At 39.5% G+C, this 27,390-nt stretch overlaps 1 protein-coding gene across 12 annotated transcripts in view; it reads left to right on the top strand.

The window, feature by feature from the left end:
• MAST4 (microtubule associated serine/threonine kinase family member 4) overlaps positions 1-27,390 on the top strand; it is a 286,733-nt gene that overhangs the window by 117,433 nt on the left and 141,910 nt on the right. For 9 of the 12 annotated variants that reach the window (XM_086869392.1, XM_086869390.1, XM_086869399.1 and 6 more), the window contains one exon: positions 24,913-24,944. In XM_086869392.1, coding sequence (XP_086725518.1) covers positions 24,913-24,944 — 32 coding nt within the window. Of the gene's footprint in view, positions 1-3,734; positions 3,810-24,912; positions 24,945-27,390 lie in introns of all 12 variants that reach the window. The other 3 variants (XM_086869389.1, XM_086869388.1, XM_086869393.1) reach the window with 1 other exon arrangement.

Here is a 27,390-nt window from a genome sequence, read left to right as displayed (position 1 = left end):
ACAGTGTATAGTGGTTTGGAAATTGAATAGAACAGCTGCATCTTGTGTGAGACATTATGCAACAGGAGGTAGATTGCCATGTAAAGGAAAGTAAGAAAAAGTTTAGATAAAGTCTTAGCTATGACAGCAGATCTTGGCCATGAGTTTTGCTGTAGCTTTTGCTAAACTCAAATGCCAGGATGCTCAGGCTGAACTATAGGACACATACAGATGTGGCAGAGACTTGAGTCTTGGGTGCAGATGTATCTTGAGATAGCTCAGGGCTAGCTTGTGCGGGAGGAAGCATATTTAGAACGATCATGGTTTGAGGTGTTAAGAGGTATTCTTCAGTATGACACTTACTAATGTAAAAACATTGAAATAGCCTTGTCAGCATAAGGATTTGCCCAGCTTGATGTTGATTGAATTGCGTCTGTGAATTTTTTTTTACTTCAGTGCTAAATACTTGCAAAACTGTCAGGGACCAGCTGTGGTGTTTGTTGGTGAATTTAACTCCTCTGTGTGGAATTTTTGCCACTTTTTTCAGATCTTGGTCTGGAAGCTAATAAAAATGGAGAGGAAAAAAAGAGGTCTGTGGCCATGTCAGTCTGGAGGTAGAAACCACTTCAGATAAGGCCACATGCTTGTGTCACTTGCTGTTCTTGCTTCTCTCTTGATACTGCTGTTTTCATGAGAATAGTCATACAATGAATGGTAGCTGCTCTTAATGGAAACTACTTTTAGTGTCAGTATTAAAGTCTGTACATAGTTGAATTAGATAACAGCCTCTGCAGCCAAAAACACATTTTCTCTTCACAGCTGTTTTCAGGCTTCTGTGACTTCAGAAATAAACTACGTAATATCTGCAATGCTTGTTGCCCCTGTGTTGCTTTTTTTTGGTGGGGTGTGTGTTTTTGGTTTTATGTGGGTAATTTTTTTTCTTTCCCTAAGATGTGTGTTTCCCACAAGATTATTTCTTGGATTACTCTCCTCTTAAATGAAATAAGTCTCTGTCTCTTTCTGCTTCCACATAATGGAGCAGCAATCCCACATGCTGCCAGTTTTCTGCATTCCATCTAACTAAAATACCTTACCACAGAATTATTTAGAATCCTCTGGTTTTTCCTTTAGCTGTCCTTGTTGACATGAATCATGTTGGCCTTTGCAAGGAGCTAGTTTTGTGACTGTAGTTCTATTATGTCAACTTAAAATTGCATCTGACTGGTTTCTCTCTAAAGGACATTCATCCTTTAATATCATGGATCCACTGTATGTGCTTTACTGATAATAACTGCATAATAACTGTAGCCACTCTGCATGCTTAGTCTTTAGGTGTTTTTGTTTTGTTTTGTTTTTTGTTTTGTTTGTTTGTTTAGTTTTCAAGTGAAAGATTACTGTGTCTCTGTGACATTGACTCTGGTTTGTGTGCCTTTATTATACAATCCTGTATGGAACAGTACCTACAGCTGACATTGGCAGGTTTCTGTTTTTATCAGCTGAAATGCATGACATTATGATGCAAAATATATATGCATACAGTCTAATGTCCCTAATGGCTTCAGATGCTCTATATTGAACTTATTCATAGTGAAAGAACCAGCATCTTTTCAGCTTTTTTAATCTCTTGTTGATCGTAGTTGAGCCTTCACATGTCCTGATGATAAACTGTCATCCCTACATGGAATGGTATTGCATGAAGTCTATCCTGTACTGGCTGGCGTCACTGAAGGCACAGCCCACATAAACATTTAATAGCCTGAAGTCTGACTTTGCTTTTTTGTAGGAGTAGTCACATCAATTTAGGTATATGTTTTTGCTTCTGAAATGGCATTGGTACAATATCAGTGGTATTGGGGTTTTTCAATGTGTTAACTGTTTGTGCCAGCTCTCAGCTACTTCTGAAAAGCATTCTGAAGGTGAGACAGGAAAGACAGAAAAATGCCAATAAGAGAAGAAGAATTCCATGTTTCTTACGATTCCAAGTAAAGGATCCCATGTTAGATTAGTTAATAACCTTAATATGGGAGAAGGTAGGGCCTCTGAAGTTCAGCACTTTTGCTAGCTAATGGCCAAATTACTCTGGCTCTACCATTGTTTCCAAACTGACAGAAAGGAGACCCTAGTCAAGCATCCATTGTTAATGATATAAAATTTGGTGTTAGATTGTAATGGCAAGGGCATTGAGAAATTTTAAAATAAATTGTTAAAGAAATGTTAAGGTCATCCAACCCTTATTAATAATTTTAGTCCATTACACCAGCAATTTAATGGAATGTTACCAAAATACATTACCGTCAGCAGAACAGTATTTTGCAATTGTAACCTAGTGTTTAGGCAAATGTTGGATAAATACTTTTTCTGTAATGCTGGTTCTATTAATTAGAACTAGTTTGCCCTACTGCTGATTCGTATTTGGTGAATTATGGTGTAATCATCCCATAGTGGCTGTAATCTTTGATAATTTCCACCATGATAATTTCCAGATCTTTTTGAGTTACAGGGCTGGTTCTATCTGCGTGGTGTCATGCCAGTAGAAGACTTTTGTTAAGGAGGTGTAAAAACTACTTTTATAAAAATGCTTTTTGAAAAACAAGTCTTGAGATCTTGAAAAATATTTGCAGAGTTGTGCAGCATTGTATTTTCATTTAAAGAACCCTCTGAATATCTTTTCAGAAATAGAAGCAGATCTGTCTTATATTTTAAAATATTGTAACTTTTTTTTCAGAGAAGACTCCTTGGAGAATTATATCTTGGCTCTGAAGGAAAAAACTAAAAAAAGAGAAAGGAAAAAAGAAAAAATTAGTCTTATCAATTTTCATCCTCTGATTCCTGTGATTAGGAACAGCCTCTTCACGCATATCTTCTACCCTTCAGACACATACCTGAAATAGCAGACTGTAGAGTTACACTTACTACAGCAATGAGGGGATTTCCAAATTGGAAAGTTTTTGGAGAGGTTGAGGCAGAATATTTAAAGTATCTCCGGGAAGAAGCTAAATGTTTCTCTTCAGTCACTTTGATATTAAGCAGGCAGAGGATTTGGAACCAGTATCATATCCTGGAAAAATCTCTTATGGTATTGCACATATAATGAAGACTGTCAGGTTTCAGGTTTTTTTTCAGCTGAATGATCTTTCAGGTTTTGCTTTCTAAGAGAAAATACCTTTTACCTATGTAAGCCTAGTCTTTCTCGGTTTTCTCACTCAAGGACATTAAGTTCTGTTAGGTAAAAGTCTCTGGAATTTAAGGTGATTATTACAGGTGTGGGTAGAGAATATGAATCTAAAAGTCTTATTGTGCTAGAGGAGATTTTGATGTTTGTGTTGAAGCATAAATCAAGTTTGGTCGTTGGCTAGTGGATTGAGGTTTTTGTGTTTAACTCCATAAGTTGATACAGAAAAGGTAAGATAATGTTTATAGTTCGGAAAAGTGAAATGAATGTTTATGTGTTTATCTAGAAATGAAGTAGGCATGTGTACATGTGTGTACATGTGGCTTTACAGGAGACAGCATCATTAAATGTGTGTGAATAATTCATATATAAGAGCCTGGAGAGACTACTTTTTAAAGAAAATGCTTAATTTTCTAAATAAATAAATAAATAAATAAATAAATATATTTTTCAAAGTTAGTGAAAATACAGTTCAGTTAAATACTCTCCCTCTCCCTTCTCCAACATCCTCCATTCCATCCCCTCCACGATCCATTGGCCCCCTTTCCTCTGTTCTTTCTCCCCTTTCTTCATTCACTGTCAGGAAGGGACGCCTCAGAAGAGTCATTTCAGCTCAACACGCCACCGTCAGAGACTAGTGGAACCATCACCTACAAAAGTGAGTGCCTTTATTGAAGGACCATTTCTAAAATGGAATGTTGTGCCAGCAGAGGATTTCTTGCTAAAGAGAAGCTCTGTGTGCTTGGTGGGGGATTTAGTTATTTTTACTCATCTTCAAGAGATATAATCACTATCTCTAAACTTCAGCACTGAATCAAGTGCAGCAGTTGTTTTTTTAACTTAAAAAAGCTGTGGGGAGATTTTGTTTGCATTTGCAAAGTGTAATAGAAACGGTACAAAAAGTTCCACTTCGCTTTTTTCAGTTTGTGTGATGTCTTTTTGTAAATCCATGTGCAGTTCATTTGTCTCATTCTTAAACAAAAGACTTTCATTGAATAAAAAATTGGCAAGGATATGGAAAATAATCAAACACTATTATCAAGCTCTACAAAGCAACACAAAGTTTCAGTGTAAAACAATAGGCTGGCATCAAAGATGATACGAGCTGATACAATAGCAGTACTTGCTAGTTCGTAAGGCTATTCCACCTTTTTAGGAATGTACTCAGAAAACTTGATAGGTTCAGTGAGGGAGTTGTTACTATGGAACTTTTAATGACATATACTATGGTGCATCAGTGCATCAGCATCTAAATATCATTTAGAGCATCAGTGATCACCTGTATTTATTTTGTGCTACTTTTTTGTGAGACTCCAGCAAATATGAAACTGTATCCATTACTACCACTGCTTGGAAATCCCATTTTTCACTTTATTTGAGATATTGCAGAATGGATTGCAGTATTTACATACAGCTTTTTCTACATGTTGAAGTAGGTCTGTGATAGCAGTCCTGGTAGTGAAAGAAAATCCCTGGTTTTATATTTTGTCTTACATTCTAATTAGGATTCTAAATACTGTTGTCAGATTGATTCTTTCTGTTTCTATATGTGTTAATTCATTAATATTAGTAAGGCTGACTTTTACCATTCCTTTCAGCGTGTAGCAACATTATCAGTATTAAGATATCCTTTTGGGGGTACTGGGTAAGGGCATTTTGGGGTTTAAAGAAGCAAAAGTAAGTCAAACACACACACACACAGATATATATGTGCACACATATATCAGCTTGTTCTCTTGACACGCCACTTCCTGTGTGTGTTTACTAGCATCACTCCAAGTAATTTCTGCAATGTGCAAAGCCTCAATGTGTAAAGGAAAAATGTCTATTGAAGTGCAGTTCTGTGGACATAAGTGTGCTAGGTTTTGCTCCTTCCTTTTACCTAGCTTTCCTGGATTTTTTTGCCATGCCCCACTGCCCTACTGTGGGTCTGGATATTCTTTATCAAAGGTAGGTGTGTTGTCAAAACCACAATGTGGTAGCTACAGAGTAACCTTAGTATTTGCTTTTCTGTTTAGTTTGAGACAGAAGGACCAGAAAGGGTCCTGATTGGTGTTTCTAGAGTCCTAATCTACTGTCTTAGTTTCTTTGCTTCTGGGTGGGAGAACATCCTGATGTAGTGGGAGCAGCTCAGCAGCTCAGCTCTGCTGGTCACCAGCCTAGCATCCCGAGGGGGGCTGTTACCACAGACCACATCAGCTCCACCACTCCTCCCTACAATGTCTGCCAGCAGTTTCAGCATGACCATCTGCTTACTTTTCAGCACATAGTAAGAACATTGCTCTGGTTTAATGTTTTGTTTTTGATTGAAATGAGTCTGGAGAGAGAGAGAAGGAAGAGGAAAGAGAAAAGAGGAGGGAGGGGTGGAGAGAGAGAAGAGAGAAGGCAAATAAGAAGCACTTCTTCAGTGTCAGTGGGAAAGAAGAGAAAAATTGCAAGTTCATGGTTCTCCATGATGTGCACTTCACATAATCTTCTCCCTCATTGTCCAGGCAAGAGACTGGTGAAAATCTGAAACAGTAGTCCTATGAGTCCTGTTCTTTGTCAACATTTAGCTGAGTGTGCAGTACTTAGACATGGCAAGCTTATTAAACTAACAGGCACCTGTACCCATCTGTACTGACAGCCATGCCTTCTCTTCTCTGGTACACATTTCTCAGTGAAGAATAGATGCCATGTTTTATGTCCTAGGTATATGTACCTTTTCTCTCGCACCCACCACCCTTGCTGTTCTTGAAATCAAAAGCTGAAAGAGCTGTATATCCCTGATTTGGCTGAGGAAATCTGAAGTATTAATTTCTGTTCATTTCCCTTTTCTTCCTGCATGCTTTTTCTTTTGTGCATGGGCCACATTCAGGGGCTTGGATGATGTGCTTTGGGCTCACAGAATCATAGAATTTTCAAAGCTGGAAAAGGCCTCAGAGATAATCAAGTCCAGTTGTTAACCCAGCACCATATTCACCACTAAACCATGTCCCCAAGTGCTGTATCTGTGCATCTTTTGAACACTTCCAGGGATGGTGATTCTGTCACTTCCCTGCGAACCTGGTTCCACTGCCTCACCACCCTTTCAGTGGGGCAATTGCTCCCAAAACTCAATCTAAACCTCTTGTGACACAACTTGTGTCTAATACTTCTCTGTGTTTCAAGTCTGGAAGTCACGTTAACTGTGGTCAGACCCCACTTGTGTTGGCCCAGCTGATGAAATGTAGAACCTGGATTTGGCCTTGGCGGCTCACCAGAAAGAAAGGATAATGGATGGTGATTATAGGACAAGGTAACATAGTTTGCTGCTCTGCATGGGACATGGCCTGGAAGTGGACATGAGAAGTGTAAGAAGGTGGTTTTCAGCACTCTTTATCAGGACTGTTTGGGTTGTACTGGGTTATTACTCTATTGGCTGAGACTACCAAGAAAAGGAATGAAGACAAATCTATCCTAAAGCAGAAACTGCTGCTGATTGTGTGCTGGTTGGAGGATAAGCCCTGAGCAGATTTGGCTGGGGAGAAGTATGGCACAATGCACTGGTTAACAAATGGGGGGAAACACTTTGTTCTTCAAAGGCTCATCTGTGTTCCAAGGACATGCTCCAGGCAGTGTGAAATCCTCAGTATTTACTATTCAGGTGACTTTGAAATTAAGGTAGGGAAGTGCTGTTAGCACAGAGCTTCTGAGAGACAGACTGTGTCTTTGCTTTGTATTCATGCTTGCACTTGAAGAACTATTGTTTTCTGTGAGTCCCCTGCAGTCAGCTGCAAGTCAGTAGGAGTCATCAGAATCCGTCTTTCCTGTTGTGTGGCATGATGGCATGAGGTCACCAGTACTTGCTGTGACAATCTGACCAGCAAGCACTCTGCTTGAAGGAATCCATTTGCAAAGCAGCTGGTGAAGAAAGCCCACAACTTTGTGTCATGAAGTTGTAACTAGTCTGGGAAAGTTGAACTCCAGTAATTTCAGAAGGCAACAGCAGTGCAGCCTATCTCCCAGTCCTACCAATGACTTAAGCTGAACATTCCTTGTCTCTCTGCAGACACATCTGCTGCAGTGCCTTTTGGCAGCCTCCTCTACCACTTCAGCCTACAGATAATTGATCATTCATTGGGCTATATGAAGCAAGGCTGTTCTCCTGATCAAGACTAGGAATATGGTTGAGAGTCAGTTATGCAGGTAGTTTCAGAGTAGGAAGCTGTGGAAAGGCAAGTCTGGCAGATCTTGTCCAGCTGCTTATTTTGTCTCAGTCATTTATTGCCTCAGAAAGAGCTGCCAGTTACTCCTGATGGTACAGGTGCACAGAAGCCTCCTGGTCTTGTTATGCCAAAACAAGGACTATTTTGCCTTTTAGACCAAAGATGGCAAATTGCCATCAACAAGTCTCATATGTTTTTCTTTAAGCTTGTTAATTCAGCTCTTCCTAGTTTAAAAAAACACACTACACACACACAAAACTCCAAAAATACAAACCCACAAAAAGCCAAACAAAAATCCAAACCAAACAAACTTGTTACTTTGAAAATGTTGTTTTGTATCTTGGCAATGTAAAGACTGGTGGGATCCCTTTTATTCCTTTTGTCTTCCTGTGCAGCAGCTGTTTGCCCAGGTGTCAGGATGTAATGGAAGCTCAGGTTTCACAGCTTGCAGGGACTGTTGCCTGCATCAGAGATGCTATTTGGGCTTGAGGCAAGACCATCACAAACTTATAAAGGAATACTGGTTTTGCGCCTACATTCTGCTGGGCTTTGTTCTAGCTTTATTCTGCGTGTCCTGAGTTTCCTGCATCTGCCTCCTAACCTCATGGTTTTGGGGGAATGGTTGTATTTGAGAGACTTGGAAGCAAGGCACTGTCTGTCATGAGGCACATGCTGTCTCATGAGAGCAGCAGCAGTGCTGAGTGAGTCAGAGGACACTGAGGTACAAATTGTCCAGAAGATCTTTCATTGGTGATCAGCTGACTGCAATGATTCACTTGTGTCTTCCTGTCCAGGACCCTGATGAAGTGCATTTCTGGGTCAGTGATTTGGTGACCCAGAGCAGCAAGGGACATGTTGTATTGACTTAGTGAGTTTCCTGAGGGGAGAGGACTTCGGCCTGTCCTGTCAAAAGAGAGTAGACTTGTTAGGATATGGTGCTGTGAACTTGGCCAGCTATGAGTTTCTGTTTGATCTGATGCAAATCAGGGAAACCTAAACTTCAATCAGTCATACAGTCATAGAATGGCTTGGATTGGATGGGACCTTAAGATCGGTAGTTCCAATCGTCCTGCCATAGGCAAGCTCGTCTTCTGCTAGACCAGAGCTCCATTCAGCTTGGCCTTGAACATGTCCAGATATGGGACATCTACAGGTTCCCTAGATAGCCTGTTCCAGTGCCTCACCAACCTCACAGGAAAAGTTGTTTTCCTGATATCCAGTCTAAACCTGCCCTCTTTCAGTTTGAAGCCAGTACCCTTTGTCCTCTCACTACATGCCACTGTAAAAACCTATCTTTCTTAGACTCCCTTCAGATACTGGGTGACTTAGGAGTCACACAGGTGACACATCAGAGTTAGGTCACCCTGAAATCTTCTGTTCTTGAGGCTGAACAATCCCAATTCTCTCAGCCTTTTTTTTCATAGGAGATGGGCTTCATCCTTCTCATAACTTTGATGGCTTCCTCTGGACTCACTTCAACACATCAATATCCTTACTGTGCTGGGGACCTCAGAACAGAACCCAATACTCCAGATGGGGTCTCAGCAGAGCAGAGCAGAGGGGCAGAATCCCCTCCCTGGCCCTGCTGCCCACGCTGCTCTGGATGCAGCCCAGGACACGTTTGGCTCTCTGGGCTGGGAGTGCCCATGGCTGGGTCATGTCCAGCCTCTCACCCACCAGCACCCCCAAGCCCTTTTCAGCAGGGCTGCTCTCAGTGTATTCATTCTGAAGTTTCATACTGGGAGTTGCCTGAAGTCAGGTGCAGGACCTTGCATTTGGTCTTACTAAAACTCATGAGATTCCCATGGGCCCACTTCTCCAGCCTGTACAGGTCTGTCTTGATGCCTTCCTGTTCTCCAGGTGTGGGGTCATCTACAAATTAGCTGAGGGTTAATTTGATTCTTTTGTCTGTTGTCATTAGGGCCGATATTAAATAAAGCTTAAGGACCTGTGAGGGACATGGCTTGTCATTGTCCATTGGGATTCTGAGCCATTGATTACTGCACTCTGCAGCATGCAACTGTTCCAGCCAATTCCATATCCACACTTAGAGTCCACCCACTGCACCCATTAAATCCACCTGTCTCCTTTTTAGAGAGATGGATGTTGTAGGGAGCTGTGTTGGGGGCCTTAGAGAAGCACAGATAAATGATGCCTGTAACCCTGCCCTTGTCTACTGATGTAGTCACACCATTAAAAAAATATGAAGTATAAAAGATGCTGAGACACTGGGGATTCTGACTTGTCTGCTTGACCTACAAAGCAGGACTGGTTCTCAGATATACATGGAAGCAATATAGATGTAATCTCTAATCAGCTTTTGCTGTATTACATTGCATTAATTTATTTACATTAGCTGGTGGTGCCTTGAAAAAGAAGCTTTATATAAAGGGTTGCTGGTTAATTTGTTCGCTGGAGCTTATTAGTGGGTAACAAATGTGGACACAGACAAAGTTGAAGAAAGTACTCCAGTAATAATGATCTGAAAGACAAAATAAAACATGCACTTAGAAAGCTGTGAAAGTTAAGAGTTGAATAAAAACCAATTTGATATGGGGGCACAGAATTGAGAAAAATTCCGTGTTACAAGGGAAAGCATTCAGACAATTCGCAAAACTCTTTTTGTGTTTCAGTGCATAAATAAAGCTATATTCAAATTTGGCTGCAGGTATAAATTAGGAACATCTGTCTGTAACAATTATGAAAGTTACTTAGAATTTTGTTAGCTTAGAAAAAAGCACTGTAGAAGAATGAATTAAATAAGTTCCAAAATGATTGTGAAAAGAGAAGACATTTCAACACAGATAGTTTGTTTGCTTTTACACACATTCTGGTGTGAGTACCCTATCAATTAATTACAGAGCGAAGTAGTCTTCCCTCAACTCATACTGAACAATTGCTGCTGAAGTTTTTTTAAAATCTGATACTTGCTTGCTTATAAAGTAATTTTTGAATTTAAGCTAGTAATTTATTGTACTTTTTCAGGTGATAAAATTTTTCTGCAACTGTTTTCTCCATCTTAGTGACTCATAATTTGTAATTGTAAAGAAGTAGTTTGCTGTTGAGAGCCATCTCTCTCTCTACCTGTTAAACCTACACTGCAGGTCTTAAATAGTTGAGAGGTCACATTAAAAATAATGATTTATATATGGCTATTGATAAGAAATGGCTAGATGGATCAGCTGCTATTTTATATCTTTATATCTTTATATATTTTATATCTTTATATATTTATATCTATAAGGCTCCACCTTAAGTATCCTTTAAACCTACACTCCTAAAATTTTACTGCTTTTTACCATAAAATTGACTCAAATAGGAGAGTGTTACTGTACAAGTAGGGTATTTGTGTAATGTGTAATGTATTAATCACAGGATCTGCTCATATAAAAAAGGAATCATCTAGAAGGCAGGGGAGTGCAGAGTATGAAGCACTGTTCCTTAGCACTGCTCTGTGGCAGCAGATGACAGAAGGTTGATTTGATTGCAAATTGATCGCTAGAAAGTTATGTTTACCAAAGGTTAGGGAGTCTGGCAGATGTATAAATAGAAACAGAAGATACGTTACAGTCAAATAATATCGATGGATCCTGCCTGGCAATTTAAGATTTTCTTCCTTATAAAATTATTCTTCTGACCAAGTCAAGTCTGTCAGTAGTGTAATATTCATTGCACTGGATAGATTTTGTGACATTCTACCCCAAATCTGGGGAAAAAATCCACAGTACTCCCTTTTTTCCGTAGTAAAACTTCAGTTCTATACAAGGCATTACCAAGTTATAATTAGATATTTTCAGCTGTTACTTCAGATGTGTGATCTCCATCTCAGAGTTGCTTCCATGCTTCTCAGTTGATTAAAAATAGATGTGGTGGAAACAGTATTATAAATAGTTTGGCTAGAATAAATGCTGGTATGTATGAAAAAAATACTACAAAACTGTAAAGTTAGTCTTAAAATATGGTTAAATTAAGCAGCATGTTTAATGCTTAATTCCACACCATTTAGATGTGGAATGCATACTACAGACACACAAAAAACCGGATCAAATTGTGAGCTAGATTTTGAAATGTCTGCCTAGAACTGGACTAAGGGAAGTGTTGGGTCACACCAGTCTTGGGAAGTATTTCAGCCATACTGAGATGAGGTTTGTGTCTTCAAAAAGATGGGTGTTTTTTTTTTTTTCCCCCAGAGAACTATGTTATTCACAGAATCACGTAGTTTAGGAAAGACCTTGAAGGATGTTAGTGCAAATCTTTGACTGACCACCACCTGCTGGCCAGCTATTTCTATGTCCAGTCATTTCTTGAACACTTCTAGGGATGGTGATTCCACTGCCTCCCTGGGCAGCCCATTCCAGTGCTTAACAGCCATTTCTTTCTGATGTCCAACTTGAGCCTCCTCTGGTGCAGCTTGATGCTATTTCCTCTCATCCTGTCTCTTGTTGCCTGGGAGATGAGGCTGACCCCTACTTGGCTACACCCATTGTCAGGCAATTGTGGAGAGTGATAAAGTCACCCCTGAGCCACGTCTTCCTCAGGATAAACAATCCCAGGTCCCTCAGCTGCTCCTCACAAGACCCACTCTCTAGACTCTTCACTAGCTTTGTTGCTCTTCCCTGGGTACCTAGTACTTCCAGTACCTCAATATCTTTCTTGAACTGAGGGGTTCAGAACAGCACAGGATTCAAGATGCAGCCTCACCAGTGCCCAGGACAGGGGGACAATCCCTGCCCTGCTCCTGCTGGCCACACTATTGCTGAGCCAGGCCAGGATGCCATTGGCCTTCTTGGCCACCTGGGCAAAGCCTGGCTCATGTTCAGCTGCTGCCACCAGCACCCCCAGGTCCTTTCCAGCTACTCTGCCCCAGCCTGTGGAGCTGCCTGGGGTTGTTGTGACCCAAGGGCAGGACCCAGCTCTGGGCCTTGTTGCACCTCACACCATTGGCCTCAGCCCATGATCCAGCCTGTCCAGATCCCTCTGCAGAGCCTTCCTGCCCTCCTGCAGATCAACACTCCCACTTAACTTAGTCTTATCCATGAACTTACTTACTCACTTGGTCTCCTCATCCAAATCATTGGTAAAGATTATAACAGCACTGGGGTCCCTACTGAGCCCTTGAGAACCTCACTAGTGACTGTCTGCTGATTGGTTGTGGCACCAGTGTCCCTAAAATTGTTGTCAGCTGATGTGCAGTAGACCAATCTCACACACTGAGCCGAGATACTTGTTTCTATCGTATTTGTGCTTAGATGAGTGCTGTGTGGTAAATCTGCAAAGCTAACACCCATTCTTGAAACTACACTGTTTATCCACTTGGGCAAACCGAGGCGTATTGGCTACAAGTTGCCTAGTTCTCACATTAATTAGTATTCTACGTTCTGTTGGTTGGATGATTCTCTTGCTTGTCATGGTGGTTAGTCTGCATGCTCAGTCTTACTCTTCTTTTGGGTTAGTGGTTTTCTTGATCAATGAGTCAAAGGTCATAATCCACCTCCCACCAAATTGTGTTTTACCCTGCTGCCTCTGTGTACGGCTGCTGATTGAGCTTGAGTTCACGGGAGCCTGAGTCCGGGCGGCTGTGAACTGGCACCAATCCTTTGCACTTCAAAGTGCATGAGGCGCTGTGGCACCAGCCAGGTGACAACAGAAACAGCAGGACCTGATGACTCAGCAGGAAGGCCCCAGACTTGTACAGGGTATAAAAGCCCAGGTGGTGCTTTGTTTAGGATCCTTCTTTTGAGGTTGTGAGGCCTGTTTCAGGGGTAAGCCAAGACCTGTTCCACAACCCTCTTCTCATTCCCTGTGACTCTCTGAATGAAGCATTATTTCTGACCCCTGAGATATTAGCACCATTCAGCACCACTCTGGGCCCAGTCACCCAGCTGGATTTTAACCCAGTGAAGAGTGAAATTGTCCAAGGTGTGGACTGACAGCTTCTAAAGGAGAATGCTTTGGGAGACATTAGGCTCTGAAGGCTTTGCTGAAGGGAGACTGCATCCACAGACTTTCCATGGGCTGGTCACTTGATCATAAGAGGAGATCAGGTTGGTCATGCAGGAGCTACCTTTCCTAAATAAAGGCTGGCTAAGCCTGATCCCTTGGATGGCCTGTATGTGCTGTGTGATCACATTCCAGGTCATCTGATAAAGCTTCCTGGACACTGAGGTACATCACTATTCATTTACTTATTTTACCTACTTATTTTAGGTAAGCACAGGAAACGTGGTTTAGATGAATGGACAGTGGGGTGGACCAAGGGCTGGCTGATGGCAGAGCTCAGAGAGTCAGGATCCAGGGCTCAGAGGGTCAGCAGAATCCAGCTGGAGACCTGTGGTCAGTGGTGTTCCTCAGGGATCAATACTGGGTCCAGTCTCACTCAACTTGTTTATGACTGGCCTGGATGAAGGGATCCAAGGTACCCTCAGCAGGTTTGCTGATGACACAAACTGGGGAAGTGGCTGATACACCTGAAGGCTCTGCTGCCTTCTGGCTGGACCTTGGTAGGCCGGAGAGTTGGACAGAGAGAACCCTAATGAGGTTCAGCAAGGGCAAGTGCAGGGTCCTGCACCTGGGGAGGAATAGCCCCAAGTACCAGCACAGGCTGGGGCTGCCCCACTAAAGAGTAGCTCTGCAGAGAAGGACCTGGGAGTCTTGGTGGATCACCAGGTGACAATGAGCCAGCAGTGTGCCCTTGTGGCCAGAGGACCCAGTGGGATCCTGGGCTGCTTTGGGAAGAGTGTGGCCAGCAGGTCAAGGGAGCTGACCTCCCCCTCTACTGGGCCCCAGTGAGGCCACACCTGGAGTGCTGTGTGCAGCTGTGGGCTCCTCAGTACCAGAGAGACAAGGAGCTCCTGGAGCAGCTCCAGCAAAGGGTCACAAAGATCATGAGGGGTTTGGAGCATCTCTCTTACAAGTAGAGACTGAGAGAGCTGGGCCTGTTTAGTCTAGAGAAGATTGAGAGGGGATCTAATCAAGGTGTATAAAAAGGCGGGTGCCAAGAGGATGGTGCCAGACTCTTTTTCACTAATGCTCAGTTACAGGATAAACAAGGAGCAATGACACAAGCAGTTTCACCTCAACATGAGGCAGGACTTCTTTATGTTGAGGATAGGAGAACAGTGAAACAGGCTGCCCATGGAGGTCCTGGAATCTCCCTCTCAGAAGACATTAAAAACTCAACTGGACATATTCCTGTGTGTAACCTGCTCTCAGTGACCCTGCCTTAACAGGGAGGTTGGACCGAATGATCTCCAGAGGTCATCAACCCTAATGGTGGTGTGAGTACAGAAAAGGTGAAAGCTGACACGTTAGCCTGCCAGTTCAATCATATAAATCAGTATATGAACTGGGAGGAATTTAATATACTGTTCCCTCTTAATTTAGGACTGTCTTGTCTCCTGGTTTAAAACCATCTAGGAAGTGTAGAGAAAAAATTATTGTTGTCTTTCTTTTACTTTTGCTTCATGTTGAATAGATAGGAATCTGAAGGTGTATCCTCTATTTTTTTTTATCTTTTTATTTTGTGAGGGTCTTTTGGACTAATCACACAAGAAATCTGTGCCTTTGGAAAGTTCTTCCCATTAATTAGCAGATAGTTCATGACAGAAACTTGCAGACAAACATATTAGACAGAGATACAAATGCGAGTAACCTTCACTGATCTTGTTAGACCTTATTAAGCTGGTGTAAATAGGATTATCAGTCAAAGGTAAAAGGAAATTTAAGAAATGTAATGTTTGCAAAATTTAATACAGTTGCTGATGTGATTTACTGTAGTTTCACTTGAAACAATCATCTTGCCATATTGGACAAGGAGGGGAATGAAACTGTCTATAAAATGGCAATAAACCAAAAAGACTATCGGGGTCCTAATCTCATTTGATCTAGAGTGTTAGTAGTCCAAATAAAAACTATAAAATATACCTGACTTTATTGCTAGCACATACAAAGGGACCAAGTAATGATATAAATTGTGGGAAAAGATTTATCACAGTTATGTGTTTGTGCTTTTTTTTATGGAAGAAAGATTGTCTGTCCATTGTGTTTTTTTAGCTGAAAACTGTGTCTAGGGTGAAACACTGCTTTATGTCAAGAGTTCAGAAGTTCTTACACACAGTGGTTCAGCACTGGTCTAGTAATTTGTATTGTTTTATCAATGATTATTCCAGTGAAATTGTCAGTATTAGGAAACTGGGGTTTTGCTTCAAGGTAGTTGCTGCTAGACATCGGCTTCCTCTCTGCATCAGAGATTTTAGACCTGAGATTGATACAGTAGGTATATGTGTTGTTGCACGCATTTTTTGATGCTTTCAGATAAAAATAAAAACAGCAAACTGATAAGATTTGTGTTATGTTCCCTTTCTGATAGGGAAAGGAATACATAAAAAGAGCATTGAAATTCCCAAATTACATTTTTTCCTGTCTTCCTGGGGTGGATACTCAAAATTGAGATTGCAGCTAATCAGAGAACCTGGTTAATGTCAGCAGGGAGAGCAGTGTAATATCAATATGGACCATGGGATTTTTGTTGTATTATCTTTGGAGAGGTTGAAATCAGTTTTTCTTGCTTTGGAATGTGTGTTGACTAGTAATTGAATATTTGTGAAACATTTTATGCTGGTGGTGTCCTCTTGCCTACCATATACGAAGAGGAATAGTCACAATAGCCTTCTGCAGTTCAGCAGCAAACAAGTGTGGCGAATGGTCAGGACATGTAGAAAAGGCTCATGAACACCTATGTTTAGATTAATCTGGTTTAAGGGATCTTCAAATTTTTCAGGGCATTTAAAGCCCTATAAGCAATCAAGCTTCAGATGAAAATTGAACAAGCTGAAAAATCAGATGTTGGGAGAAACGTGTGACTAGAATTTTAAAGCGAAAAAACAAAGTGTGCATTTTGACTAAGCAATTTTCAGAAACGGGATTAATGTTTACCTAGGTGGTCTCCAGACAGTCTCACTTTTTCTAATGTAACCCTTGTTTGAGAACTTGAAACTTTCTTTGACATCAATGGATTATATTACTAATAAGTTGTGTGGGATCAACTGAACACGTCAAATGTGAATTGATAAAAACAGATTAAAATGTCAACATGAAGCAAAATCTCTAATTTTGAGACTTTTAATTGCATAAGGGGCAGAAGATCTGGTGTCATAAACAGAGCAAATATAAAGTATCCATTTTCTGCAAAAGAGATATCTTTTGAAAGTGAAAATGTGATGTTTTGTCATTGCTGTTCCATGTGATTTTTCTGGGTGAAAAAGTGCATTCTTTGACCCTTTGTTTTTGGCTTTCCCCAATGTGGGGAAGAGCAGCTGTGGAGCTCAGCTCTATGGGTGTGAGTAGTGCTTTGACCAAACTTCGTAACTCAGTTTGGCTGAGTTGAAAACTTCGTTCCAGTGGACTTTTCCTTTCTGGCTTGGTCTCTTCCAGCTGATGATTGTGAACATGTTAAGGTAGAGCAAGGCCTGTATTTTGCTAGTGCTAATCAGTCCTGGAAGAAAGAACAAATGTATTTTGACTATTTTTGCCCCTTCTATTCTGTGCAAAATAACTAACAAAAACTATTGAAATCAAAGCCTGACCATAGGCAAGTGTCCCATGCTGAAGGCAAGCTTAATCATTTTGTCTTCTAGTTACTGATTTAAACAAAAGTCAGCAGCAGCTTCTGAATTGTGTGATACAAAACATGATTTACATCTGGGGAAAGGAATTCTTACTCTTAATCTGGGGAAAGATTCTTATGGGCATAATGGTCTTTAGCAACTATGTTGTCAAGAAATGTTGATGCTGGCCACTGTGTGCTATGGTCGTGTTTTTTTTCTTTAGCTTTTTAAGAGTAGGCAAAATCCTTTGTATGTATGCCCATATAAAAAGCACTGCTTTCTGTCTGATGAAAGAACCTTCAGATTCAAACAGAATTTAGAGAAATCAGTGGCTTTAGTTAAACCATGGATTTAGGATTTTCCAGTTCTGGTTAACTGTATAATTGTTCATATTTATTCAGATGAACACTTGTACCAGTAGCTGGCATTTATGTCTTATGTGACTTTTTTTCTTTTTCATCTCCTTTTCCCTTAATATATGATAACACTTTTAAACTCTAATGATGGGAATATTCATGTGAACTGTGCAGCTGGAATCTGTTGAGTGTTGGTGTTTCAAGCACTTTGCAGTCCATGCATTTTCTCCATTAGTCATGTGATGATGTACTTTGCCAAGGGGTGAAATAAACTGTAGGACAGCAGGTCAGAATGAAGCATAGATTTTCTAACACTGTGTTAGCTGAAATGATTTTGTGTACTTGGAGATGGAGAGTTCATTCAGAGTTTTCACACTTTTTTCTTAAAGAATTATGTTGTTTTTTTTTTTAATGGAGCTAAGAGTGCAACATAGTGAGCAAAAATATCAAGTAATATTTTTCTACTATGTTTTCCTGTGAATTATCTGGAATAAGGAAAGATCACACTGCTAGAGAATGAATGCATAGATTTACAGAGTTAATGTTGGCAACAGTCAAATTGCTCTCTTTTCAAAAAGGCTTGTGTTTCTCATTGAAAGGGGTTTTCACCTTTTACTAATTACAGTAGCTACTCTCAAATAAGATGAGCTGCATTATTGCCTTAAGGTAGTGACATTGATATGTTCTGCCACTGCTGCTTTTTGTGGAGAACATGAGATCTAGCAGACATAATTTTGTGAAGTGTAGTTTAAATAATTCTCAACTGCAATCTGCTTCTCGTTTGGGTAGTAGGTTAGTGGTACAGTTTAGTAGGGTTTTTTTTGTGATGATTTGGTATATCCCTGAAGCATTGAGTATTATGAACTGCATTGGGGCAAACTAGGTAAACCTCATTTTCTATGTTGATGAACGTCATTTCCATAAATGGTATGTTTGTAGCACTTTTGATTTACTTTTTTTTTTTTTCCCCCCCGGACATGTCAGTTTGGTTATTTTTTCTCTTTCCAGCATTTAAAGATGATACTCAAACTGACTTGAAGTGTCTGACTCTGTTTTCAGGTTCTTGCTACTTTCTCTGAAGAAACTGTTGTAGTTCTTTGTCTTCTGGAAAAAAGCCTGGTGTAATTATTTTTGTTTTTTGTTACAATTTCAAAATTTAATTGGGAGTGTTGTTGTATCCCTAAACAATGTTCAACAATGTAAGCAAAGTTCTTTTGCTTACTAGATGTTATTATGAGTCCCGCAATTGAAGAGTCTTTAGACTATAGTGTATTCCATAGGAAAATCCTTGCTGTTAACTCATGGAATCCTTTTGAAATGTTTCATCTTTCCTATGGATCAGTGTTTTTAATGCTATAGGAGAATTCCTAGAATACTACACAAAAAGCAAAACATGTTTAACTGCTGTTTATGTAGTTGAGTCTAGTCTGTTATAAATTTTAATGTTGTATCCAGTTCATCTGTAGGAAAATAGATAATTTAAATTGCTCTTGTATGTGATAAAGTGATTGCTTTCTTTTTATTATATGGTTTTTATATATAGCCAGTCTGGCATTTTTTGATCCAGTTAATTTGCATTTAAATTGATAATGCCTAGCACCTGAACATCCCTTTTATTTCACATCTCAGAACACAGAACTGACACAAAGATATGTTTCTCCTTTGAAGGATACAGTCAGCAGTGCCTGTAACAAAAGCAGGGAAAGTTAACTAAGGAGATAAAAATGAATTGCATAGAACACACAATATTGAATTAGATAAAATGTGGCTTTTTCTGGCCAAGTTGAAGCTTAAGTGCCTCTTTACTTCTGCGGTATATTCCCATTACAGTATGTGGTGGTGTTGCTAATTTGCAGTTTGAAGTTCGGGGATGTGAGGGGAATAAGTTATCATGCAGAATAACATCTTTAAATTTTGAAATGCACATTTAAGAATGTGCAGAATTAAGAAGCATTGTGTTTTATCTCAAGGGGTGTTCTGTTGTCATAGGGCAACTGTGAATGGAATCTTCCTTGAGTAGTGGTAACTACCTTCCAGAGCTTGTCAGTGCAGAAGTGGCAATTTTTGATCATGTTAATGCTTATGAAGAGATGATCTGTGATTTAATTGATGAACGTACACAAAAAACAAGCAAAACCCCATGTAAACCTGGTGGCTGTGTCTGAATGAGTGGAAAGAATCTGTAAGCCTTCAGCTGAAAGGTCGAACATCAGACTTTACTGTAAGGCATTGATAATGCCAGGTTCCTTGGCAGCAAGTGTGGAAAAGGAAAGATAGTGATCTTGACTTACATTACCAGTGAAGAAGATATTGGTACAGTTTTCCTGAGAAAAGTGGATATAGAATTGCATCTTGGACAAGACTAGAACTCAGACTGCTGAGAAGGAGGTATTGCAAACAGAAACTTACTTAGGTCATCTGAAAGGAAGAATGGTTTTATAGTTACACCTGTTCTGAGAGCAATCAGATGCGAGTGAAAATACCCTGACTGACAAAGAAAGACCTCAATGTATTTTTAGCATCTTTTCAAAAACTGGTTAATCCTGTGTTCAGCTGCAATTTTTAGGGTCAATAGCCACTCCTAAAATTCCACCCTGATGTTAATAAAATACCAGTTATAAGGCAAAGGTTTACTAATCCTGGAACCAAGAAACACTGTAAGTTGTCATAGGAACAAAAGACAACTTTGCCAGAGAAACAAATGTAGAGCAGAAGATGCACATTTGGTGTGAGACACTAACACTTGTCATTTGTTGTGGTTGCTCTGTCTCCACACAGATGTCACTGCTCTGTGTGATTCAAAAGAACCAAATACTGGCAAAGTTGGAAGCAATAAAATAGAAAAGCATAACCTGCCACTGCCTTGCTTAGAAGGTACTTAGAATGGATTAGTGCAACAACTTAATATATTAATCTTATAAAAAGGTTAAGATTAGCTTGTTAAAAGCTCTTGCATGGTGTAATACCTTTCTCTGATAGGTGAAAACAGTCCTTTACTTTGTTATTTGTACTGCTTTCTTTCCTTATTTTCACTTCCAAATATAAGATCTGCTGTCATCCCCCAGCTTATCTTCAGCAAAAACATAGTAATTATTTAAGAAGAAATCATACAATTTTTTTCCTCAAAGCAGTAAGTCTTGCTGTCATTGATGATGATAAGAAGGTGAACTGTTTGACGTTGCTGATTTTTCCTTCCTACTGTTATTAATGCAGTGATAATGTTACAATTTCTGTCTGTTTAGATCTAACACAGGTTACCAAAAAGCTGTCAGATGTTTACAGTTTATGATGGATGGGTAGAGCAACAGTATTTTAAAAAAAAACCCAAACAAATCCTCGTATTAATCTTATTATATTTAACACCACACCAGCTGAAGAATGCATAACCAAGATTCATTTTGAAAGGGTGCACTTTTCCAGACTACTTTTATGAGCAACTCGAAACTCTGAAAGACTTCTTGAATATTTGAAGACTGCAGTTGTTGGAAAATGAAGCAGATTTACTGTGATTGTAAAATCAACCTTGTACTAACAATATTAGCTGTGTCTTTGGTAGTTTATGAATGTTGTAACTTTTTATTGGTTGTTTAAAATTGAACTAGTAACAAGCAATAAGTTGACATTAACAATAAGAAACATTGTTTCTTCCTTGAACATATATGACAAAATTCGGTATTTTAAATTATCTTGACTTGCTGATAATCTTTACAAGGAATATGAAGAAGTTACTGTTTTCTAAGTCACCTCTTTTGTTCAAATCTATTAACACAGTTTTGTTTACTAAACCATATTTCTAGTTAGTAGGGTGAGGCTTTGACTCAGAATAAAGTTGACTGTGTTTTATTTGTTCAGCGTATCTGTTTGTAAGGTTGAATATATGCAGTGTGGTGAAGATACTGAACTTGTGCATACTGAGGTGTCTTAGAGGTATGTAGAACCAGAGGAAGAATCATAATTACTGAAATAATCAAAAAGCATTGTTCTTGTTAAAACATGCTATTGATAGTAAAATGCACAGAGTAGAGAGTTTGAACTGATGAATGACAGCTGCATTCAGTATACCTGGTTCTTAATGCTACATCACAGCAATTTGGCGCGGCTTGCATAGAACTCTTAAACTTGAGGCAAGGTTGATTATATTTTGTGACAACAGTTTTTGAGACATACAGGGCTTCAAGGGCAGGAGTCTCTGGTCCATGCTTTGTGTAATTGCAGTGGAATGAAATAGCCCTAAAACCAGCCCAACTTAAACTGTCCAGAGGAGGATTCCATGTAGGACAAAGGCAAAAGAGCACAGTGGTATCCTCTAGGGCAGAACTGGTGACTAAGAACCATGCAGAGACGTAGTGAAGGCATATTTTTCTCTTTTTAATGCACTAGGTGCTTGCCTGCTAAGTATGTTACCTGAAGGTCCTGACCCTGCTAAGTTTTACCTTCAGCAGTCTGCATGCATTGGATGCTGAGCAGTGGAACTAGGGCAGATGTATCTTCTGGGTCTTCTGCTGAGGCTTTCAGAAAGGAAACATGGAACAGACAGAAAAATTAGATTGATACAAGTCATTTGGAGTCTAACTGAGATCTCAACAAGAGCGTTGCAAACCTGAAGAGCTGAATGACTTTTGGTTTGGCATCATTCATCCCTGTTTTAAGTGGCTGTGATAAAAACAGCTGGAAGAGGCAGGGTAAAGGTGTTTTCTTTAGAATTTTAGTACAAATAGTGTTTTGTATACCTAGGAAATAAATTATTTCTCTAATCTAAGCTATAAGCTAGATCTAAGCTCCATGTAGAGCACATTTATGCCTTTTCTACCTGTTTTGTGTAGAGTCGGTTATGGAGCTGTGCTGTACTGTGACAAAACTAGCATCATGTTGGTGAGCCTTCTCAGGAGGGAGGAGGTCCGTAGTAACACAGCCAATAATCTATTAATTCCTTCAGGCTGTGGAAAAGTCTTTGGGGTGGGTGAGTCCAAAGTAACACCAAAAAAATCATGTAGGAGCTGTAATACTTTAACCTGATCTGAGAGAGAAAAGCATGTTTCAGTTTACTACATTCTAGGTTTGTTTTGTTTTTTTTTTCTTGGAGATACTCCAGCTGGAAAAGCATGAGATAAGTGACCTTTCATTTTAACATAACAGATAGGAAAAATGAGGATAGAAATATTATCCAGGAAGGATATTAGTTTTATTTTGGTACTACTTTTGTTTATGTATCATATATATTGTTTATTTATTATGTATGTTTATGTATTGTTTTAAAATCCAGCCTTAGAAATGCTGTATTTTGTAAATTGTCCTGTATGAATTATGTACTTAAGGTTTTGCTTTATTTTTTCTGTTACGTGGGGTGGTCTTGACAGTTTTTAATGTTTATCAGTGAGCCGTTAGTCTTTTGGAACTTCATTTGATAATCAAAAGTACTGCTTCAGCATGGTATGCATGAGAGTGTGCCAAGAGAGTAATGTGACCTCAGGTGTCTAGAGAAGCCAGTGTCTCTCATTTGCCCTGCTGTTATAAACTACAACCAAAACACTGAATAAAACAAAATGAAACAAAAAATTAAAGTACATGTTGCAACTCAAACTCATGTATTATTCTTGCTCCTAGGCTTTGGTAGCTCTCCCACAAGTATTGTCTATTCCAGTATAACCGTGCCCACCATTTCAAGTAAAGTCACATGTTAGAAATAGAACACAATGACATTGTAAAATTAAAGAAAAAAAACACAAAGGGAAGTATGTGAGTTCTAACTTGCAGTAACATTTTGTTCATTATTAATGTGACATTTTGAATTGAGGGGAATTACTCAGCTTCATAATGCAATATTGTATGCAGGTGTAACTGTTCCTTTGTACGTAAGCATATGTTATGCTAAAAGATGTTGTTTTAAAATGCAAATTGCTGGAACTTCCTAGGAAGTACCAGAATTGGTTACCAAGGCCCCTAATTCTGCTCTCCTGTGCCTTTGCATTACGATGTCTAATTGCATTGTTTCACACTATTTTTTCCTTCCTCATTCAGTGAACAGGATGGGCGGTGCTCAGGAATTGAGCTGCTACTTGATATTTTAGTCCTTATCATTCAGTTAGCAGCCTGGGCTTTATTTACTGCACACCATTTAAAACTCTCTAAAGAATACATAATTATTCATTCCCTTATGGTCTTTTATCTAAGGTGCCTGGCTGAACTATTTTTGTCCATTTGATTTTATTCTCATATGTGTTTTCTGGTTGATACCTATAACTTTCTTTGCTGTGTGAAATAAATGCACGTGCACATACACAGAAGGCATATGTATAGTTTATTTACTTTTCAATGAGAATTTTTTAGTTATTCCCTTTGATAACTTCTAGAAGCAAAACTGAGTGCCTGTTACATACTTCAAAACAGCTTTTTGTGAGTTCATTGTAAGTAAACATAAAATAATGTAATTAAATTACTAAATGCATCCAGCCACATAAATTGAACCATTCACATATGCAACCTTGTCTTTCAGTAAGGATGATGCCCTTCAAATGCATCTTAACTGTGTATCCTCTGGGTCAGACAAGTTGTCCTTTTATTTGAATGTTGTTGATTCACTCTGCTGGGCATGATTGCAAAGATAGTGCTTAACTAATGTACAGTTCAGGTTCATGTGAGAAATAAAAACAAATGGGGGTATTGGACACTGGAACTGATTGCCTGGAGAGATTGTGGGTGTCCATCTTTGCATAATGTTCAAAATGATGTTCAGAGCACGACTGGATGTACTTTGGAGTAATGGGATGCAATTGCCTCTGCCGTGAGTAGGTTGGACCAGAGGATCTCCAGAAATGCCTTCCAACCTCAGCTTTTCTGTGATTTATACAATAGGCAATTATATATACTTGTGGTATATGCATTTTGCTTGTGTCTGATGGACAAAACTTCATGGATCTTGTGGCTTTCTTATATGCTAAAATAACAGTAAAATGTTTGTTTTGCAGTTTCCATTTGACTAGCAGACTATCCTGTCAATCTGATAAAAAGTTATGTAATTGTTAAACCTAGTTTGACTGTTTAACTGTTCTCAGCAAAAGCTGTAAAAAAGTTTACCAGCAGTGTTTCTGTTGTTATGTAACTACTTTGCAGAAGATTGTAATAAATTGTAATTATTTATTGTGGACCATACTATTATGAACTTAATCTTATTAGGGTTTAAGAATATAGCGTAGAAGGCTTGGTGGCAATGGTCACCTGTTCAGCTTGTGGTCCTGTTAATAAAAATTTTTGCAAATTATGAGTATTGAAAAGAATTTAGTTCATCTTTGTCAGTGCCTCTTGCAGATTTTAATAGTGTTGCCACTACATCATAGCTGACTGTAAGGCTTTTCCATAAAATCTGTCTATTGCTTGAAATGTTTCAATATTGCTGCTACAAAAAGGTATAGACCCCCAAATGCTAATGTTAATATTTCAAATAAGAAAGGAAGGTGGAACATATAAAATCTGTAACATCTTTTTCTGTCCCAATATACCATGTTTGTCTTCCTGCTTCTGATGGGATGAGAGGATTATGGCACTTGTCTCAAAAAGACAAACTTCAATTAAAATATTTTATTTCTAATACGCTGTAACTTTTTTTTCTGTTACAGAAAGAGTTGAGCCTTCCAAGAAGAGGAAGTTTGTAAGTATATTAAGTTTTTCTCTGTTGCGCTTAGATTATAGTGTGTGTTTTTGACAGTTTTAGAGTAGGCTAGTTTTCCTTACAGGGTAGTTAAAATGTGGCAGTTGATCAACCTTAGAATACATAACAAAGAAATGAAAATTGTAAATGAAGACCTATGGGTTGTGTAGTCACCATTTTTATGCTCATCTTTTAAAGAAGCTGTTGTGAGGGATTTCCAAAAAGATAAAAAGTTCTTAAGTTCAGGATTCGTTTTGTATTAAAGATTTTTCTTGTTAAAAATAAAGGAAGAAACATGCTTTCTTTGTGAATAATACAAAAGAAACTTGTCATGCTTATGGAACTGTGTGAACAGTCCTGTGGATGAGAAGGTAGAGAAAAAGAATAGATGTTTTCTACTACACAGCCCTAGTATAGGACTGTTAAGCTACTATTTTGATTATGGAAATAAAGACTATATATTCTTGTATAAATTGTTGCTTAGTTATAATATGTACTCAGATACTTAGTTTAATTGTGCTTTGCTTGGATTTGTATACTTCTTTGACTCTCCAGTGATTTTGAGCTGCTTGATTTTTAAGCTTGTATTTTTTATTTGCATCTGTCTAATTTCTTGTTCTGTATTAGTAACTTCTTGAGAAAGTTTTGGGGTAAAAACATTACAAAATGTCTTAAGAAACAAAGTCTGTTCACTTACTGCTTTCTATCAAAAATAACACTATAAGATGATCTGAAGATTATTGGTGACAACACATTTTGAGTAAAACCCTGTGCTCTTGCACAAGAGGCTGGTGCCTTGTTTTCAGTTGTGATAGTGCTGTGTAGCTTTTAGTGATAGTAGGTGAGATATGTGAATAACCAAAACTGCAACTGCTGGGAAAGTGCGGTGAAGTGCTCTGTTGTTCCAAGTCAAAGAGCACACCGAAGTCTGTGTGCTTAATAGGATATCTGCTGTTTTGGAAAAGACTCTTTGGATGCATGAGAAATCTTAGGCTAGACAGTAAGCAAACCCATTATGTGAGAAAAGTCAAGAAAATAGAAAACTAATTTCCTATCAAGTATTTAATGATTTAAGTATTTCAGTGACAGAGAGAAAAATAGTTAAAGAAAATTATTTTTGTTGCATTCTCTTGGTGTCCTTGGTGCTTTATATTAACCTGAAACTGTTGTGTGGGTAGAGGACTGCCTCTGTTAAAGTTAATGGCTAAACTGCTGTTCACTTTAGTCAGAGCAGAGAGTGGCTCTTGGAACTTGACCTTGCTTACTCTTGCTAGGATGTTTGACATTGAATTTTACTAGTTTACTCCAAATCTGATAAATGACTGCAGCACAATCACCTCAGTTGCATTTGCAATTTGTTTTAGCTGATCACTAAGATGTTAGTGTGCTTTCTGTGATGTTGCTGAGGCTTTATTAAAATATAGTAGAGGACAGCATCTTGTCAGCATAATCATATCCAGTTATTAACGTGCTTAGGTTTCTGCAGATGGTTGTAGTGGGTTGACCCTGATTGGGTGCCAGGCGCCCACCAAAGCCTCTCTGTCACTCCCCTCTGCAACAGGACAGAAGTGAGAAATGAAGAGTTCATGCATTGAGATAAGGATGGGGAGAAATCACTCACCAAATACTGTCACAGGCCAAACAGACTTGAATTTGGCATATTGGTTGAATTTGTTACTAAAAGAGCTGGGATAATGAGAAGTGAAATAAATATTAAGGACACCTTCCCACACCCATCCTTCCCAGGCTCTACCTTTCCCCTCACTGTGGCAACAGAGAGAGACAGGGAATGGAGGTTATGGTCAGTTCATCACATCATTTCTGTTGCTACTCAGGTAGAGGAGTCCTTCCCCTGCTCCAGCGTGGGGTCTCCCCCATGGGAGACAGCTCTCCAAACTTCTCCAATGTGCATAAGCAACAGATCTGCATGAACTGCTGCAGTGTGGGTCACTCTTCCATGGGGTGCATCCTTCAGCCACAGCCTGCTCCAGTGGGAGTCCCCCACAGGGCCACAGGTCCTGCCAGGACCCTGCTCCAGCACAGGCCTCCCTTGGGTTCACAGCCCCCTCTCAGGCATCCACCTGCTGTGGCCTGGGTCTCCTCCAGGGGCTGCAGGTGGATCTCTGCATACCCAGGGACCTCCAGGGGCTGCAGGGCCACAGCTGCCTCACCACAGTCTGCACCAGGGGCTGCAGTGGAACCTCAGCTCTGGTGCCTGGAACACCTACTGTCCCTCCTTCACCAGCTTTGGTGTCTGCAGGGCTGTTCCTCTCATATATTGTTGTTCTGCTCTTCTCTGGCTGCAATTACACCTGGGCAATAACTTTTTTTTACCTTCTTAACTCTGTTACCACACAGGTGTTAACATCATTTCATTGGCCCAGCCTTGGTGAACAGCAGGTCTTGGAGTCACCTGGCGTTGGATCTGCCAGACACGGGAAAAGCT

The sequence above is a fragment of the Cyanistes caeruleus genome, chromosome Z (assembly GCF_971803275.1).
Source record: "Cyanistes caeruleus chromosome Z, bCyaCae1.hap1.1, whole genome shotgun sequence".
In the NCBI taxonomy this organism is placed as follows: Eukaryota; Metazoa; Chordata; class Aves; order Passeriformes; family Paridae; genus Cyanistes; species Cyanistes caeruleus.
The sequence above is the reverse complement of the archived record's forward strand: the minus strand, read 5'-3'. Positions and strand labels throughout refer to the sequence as shown.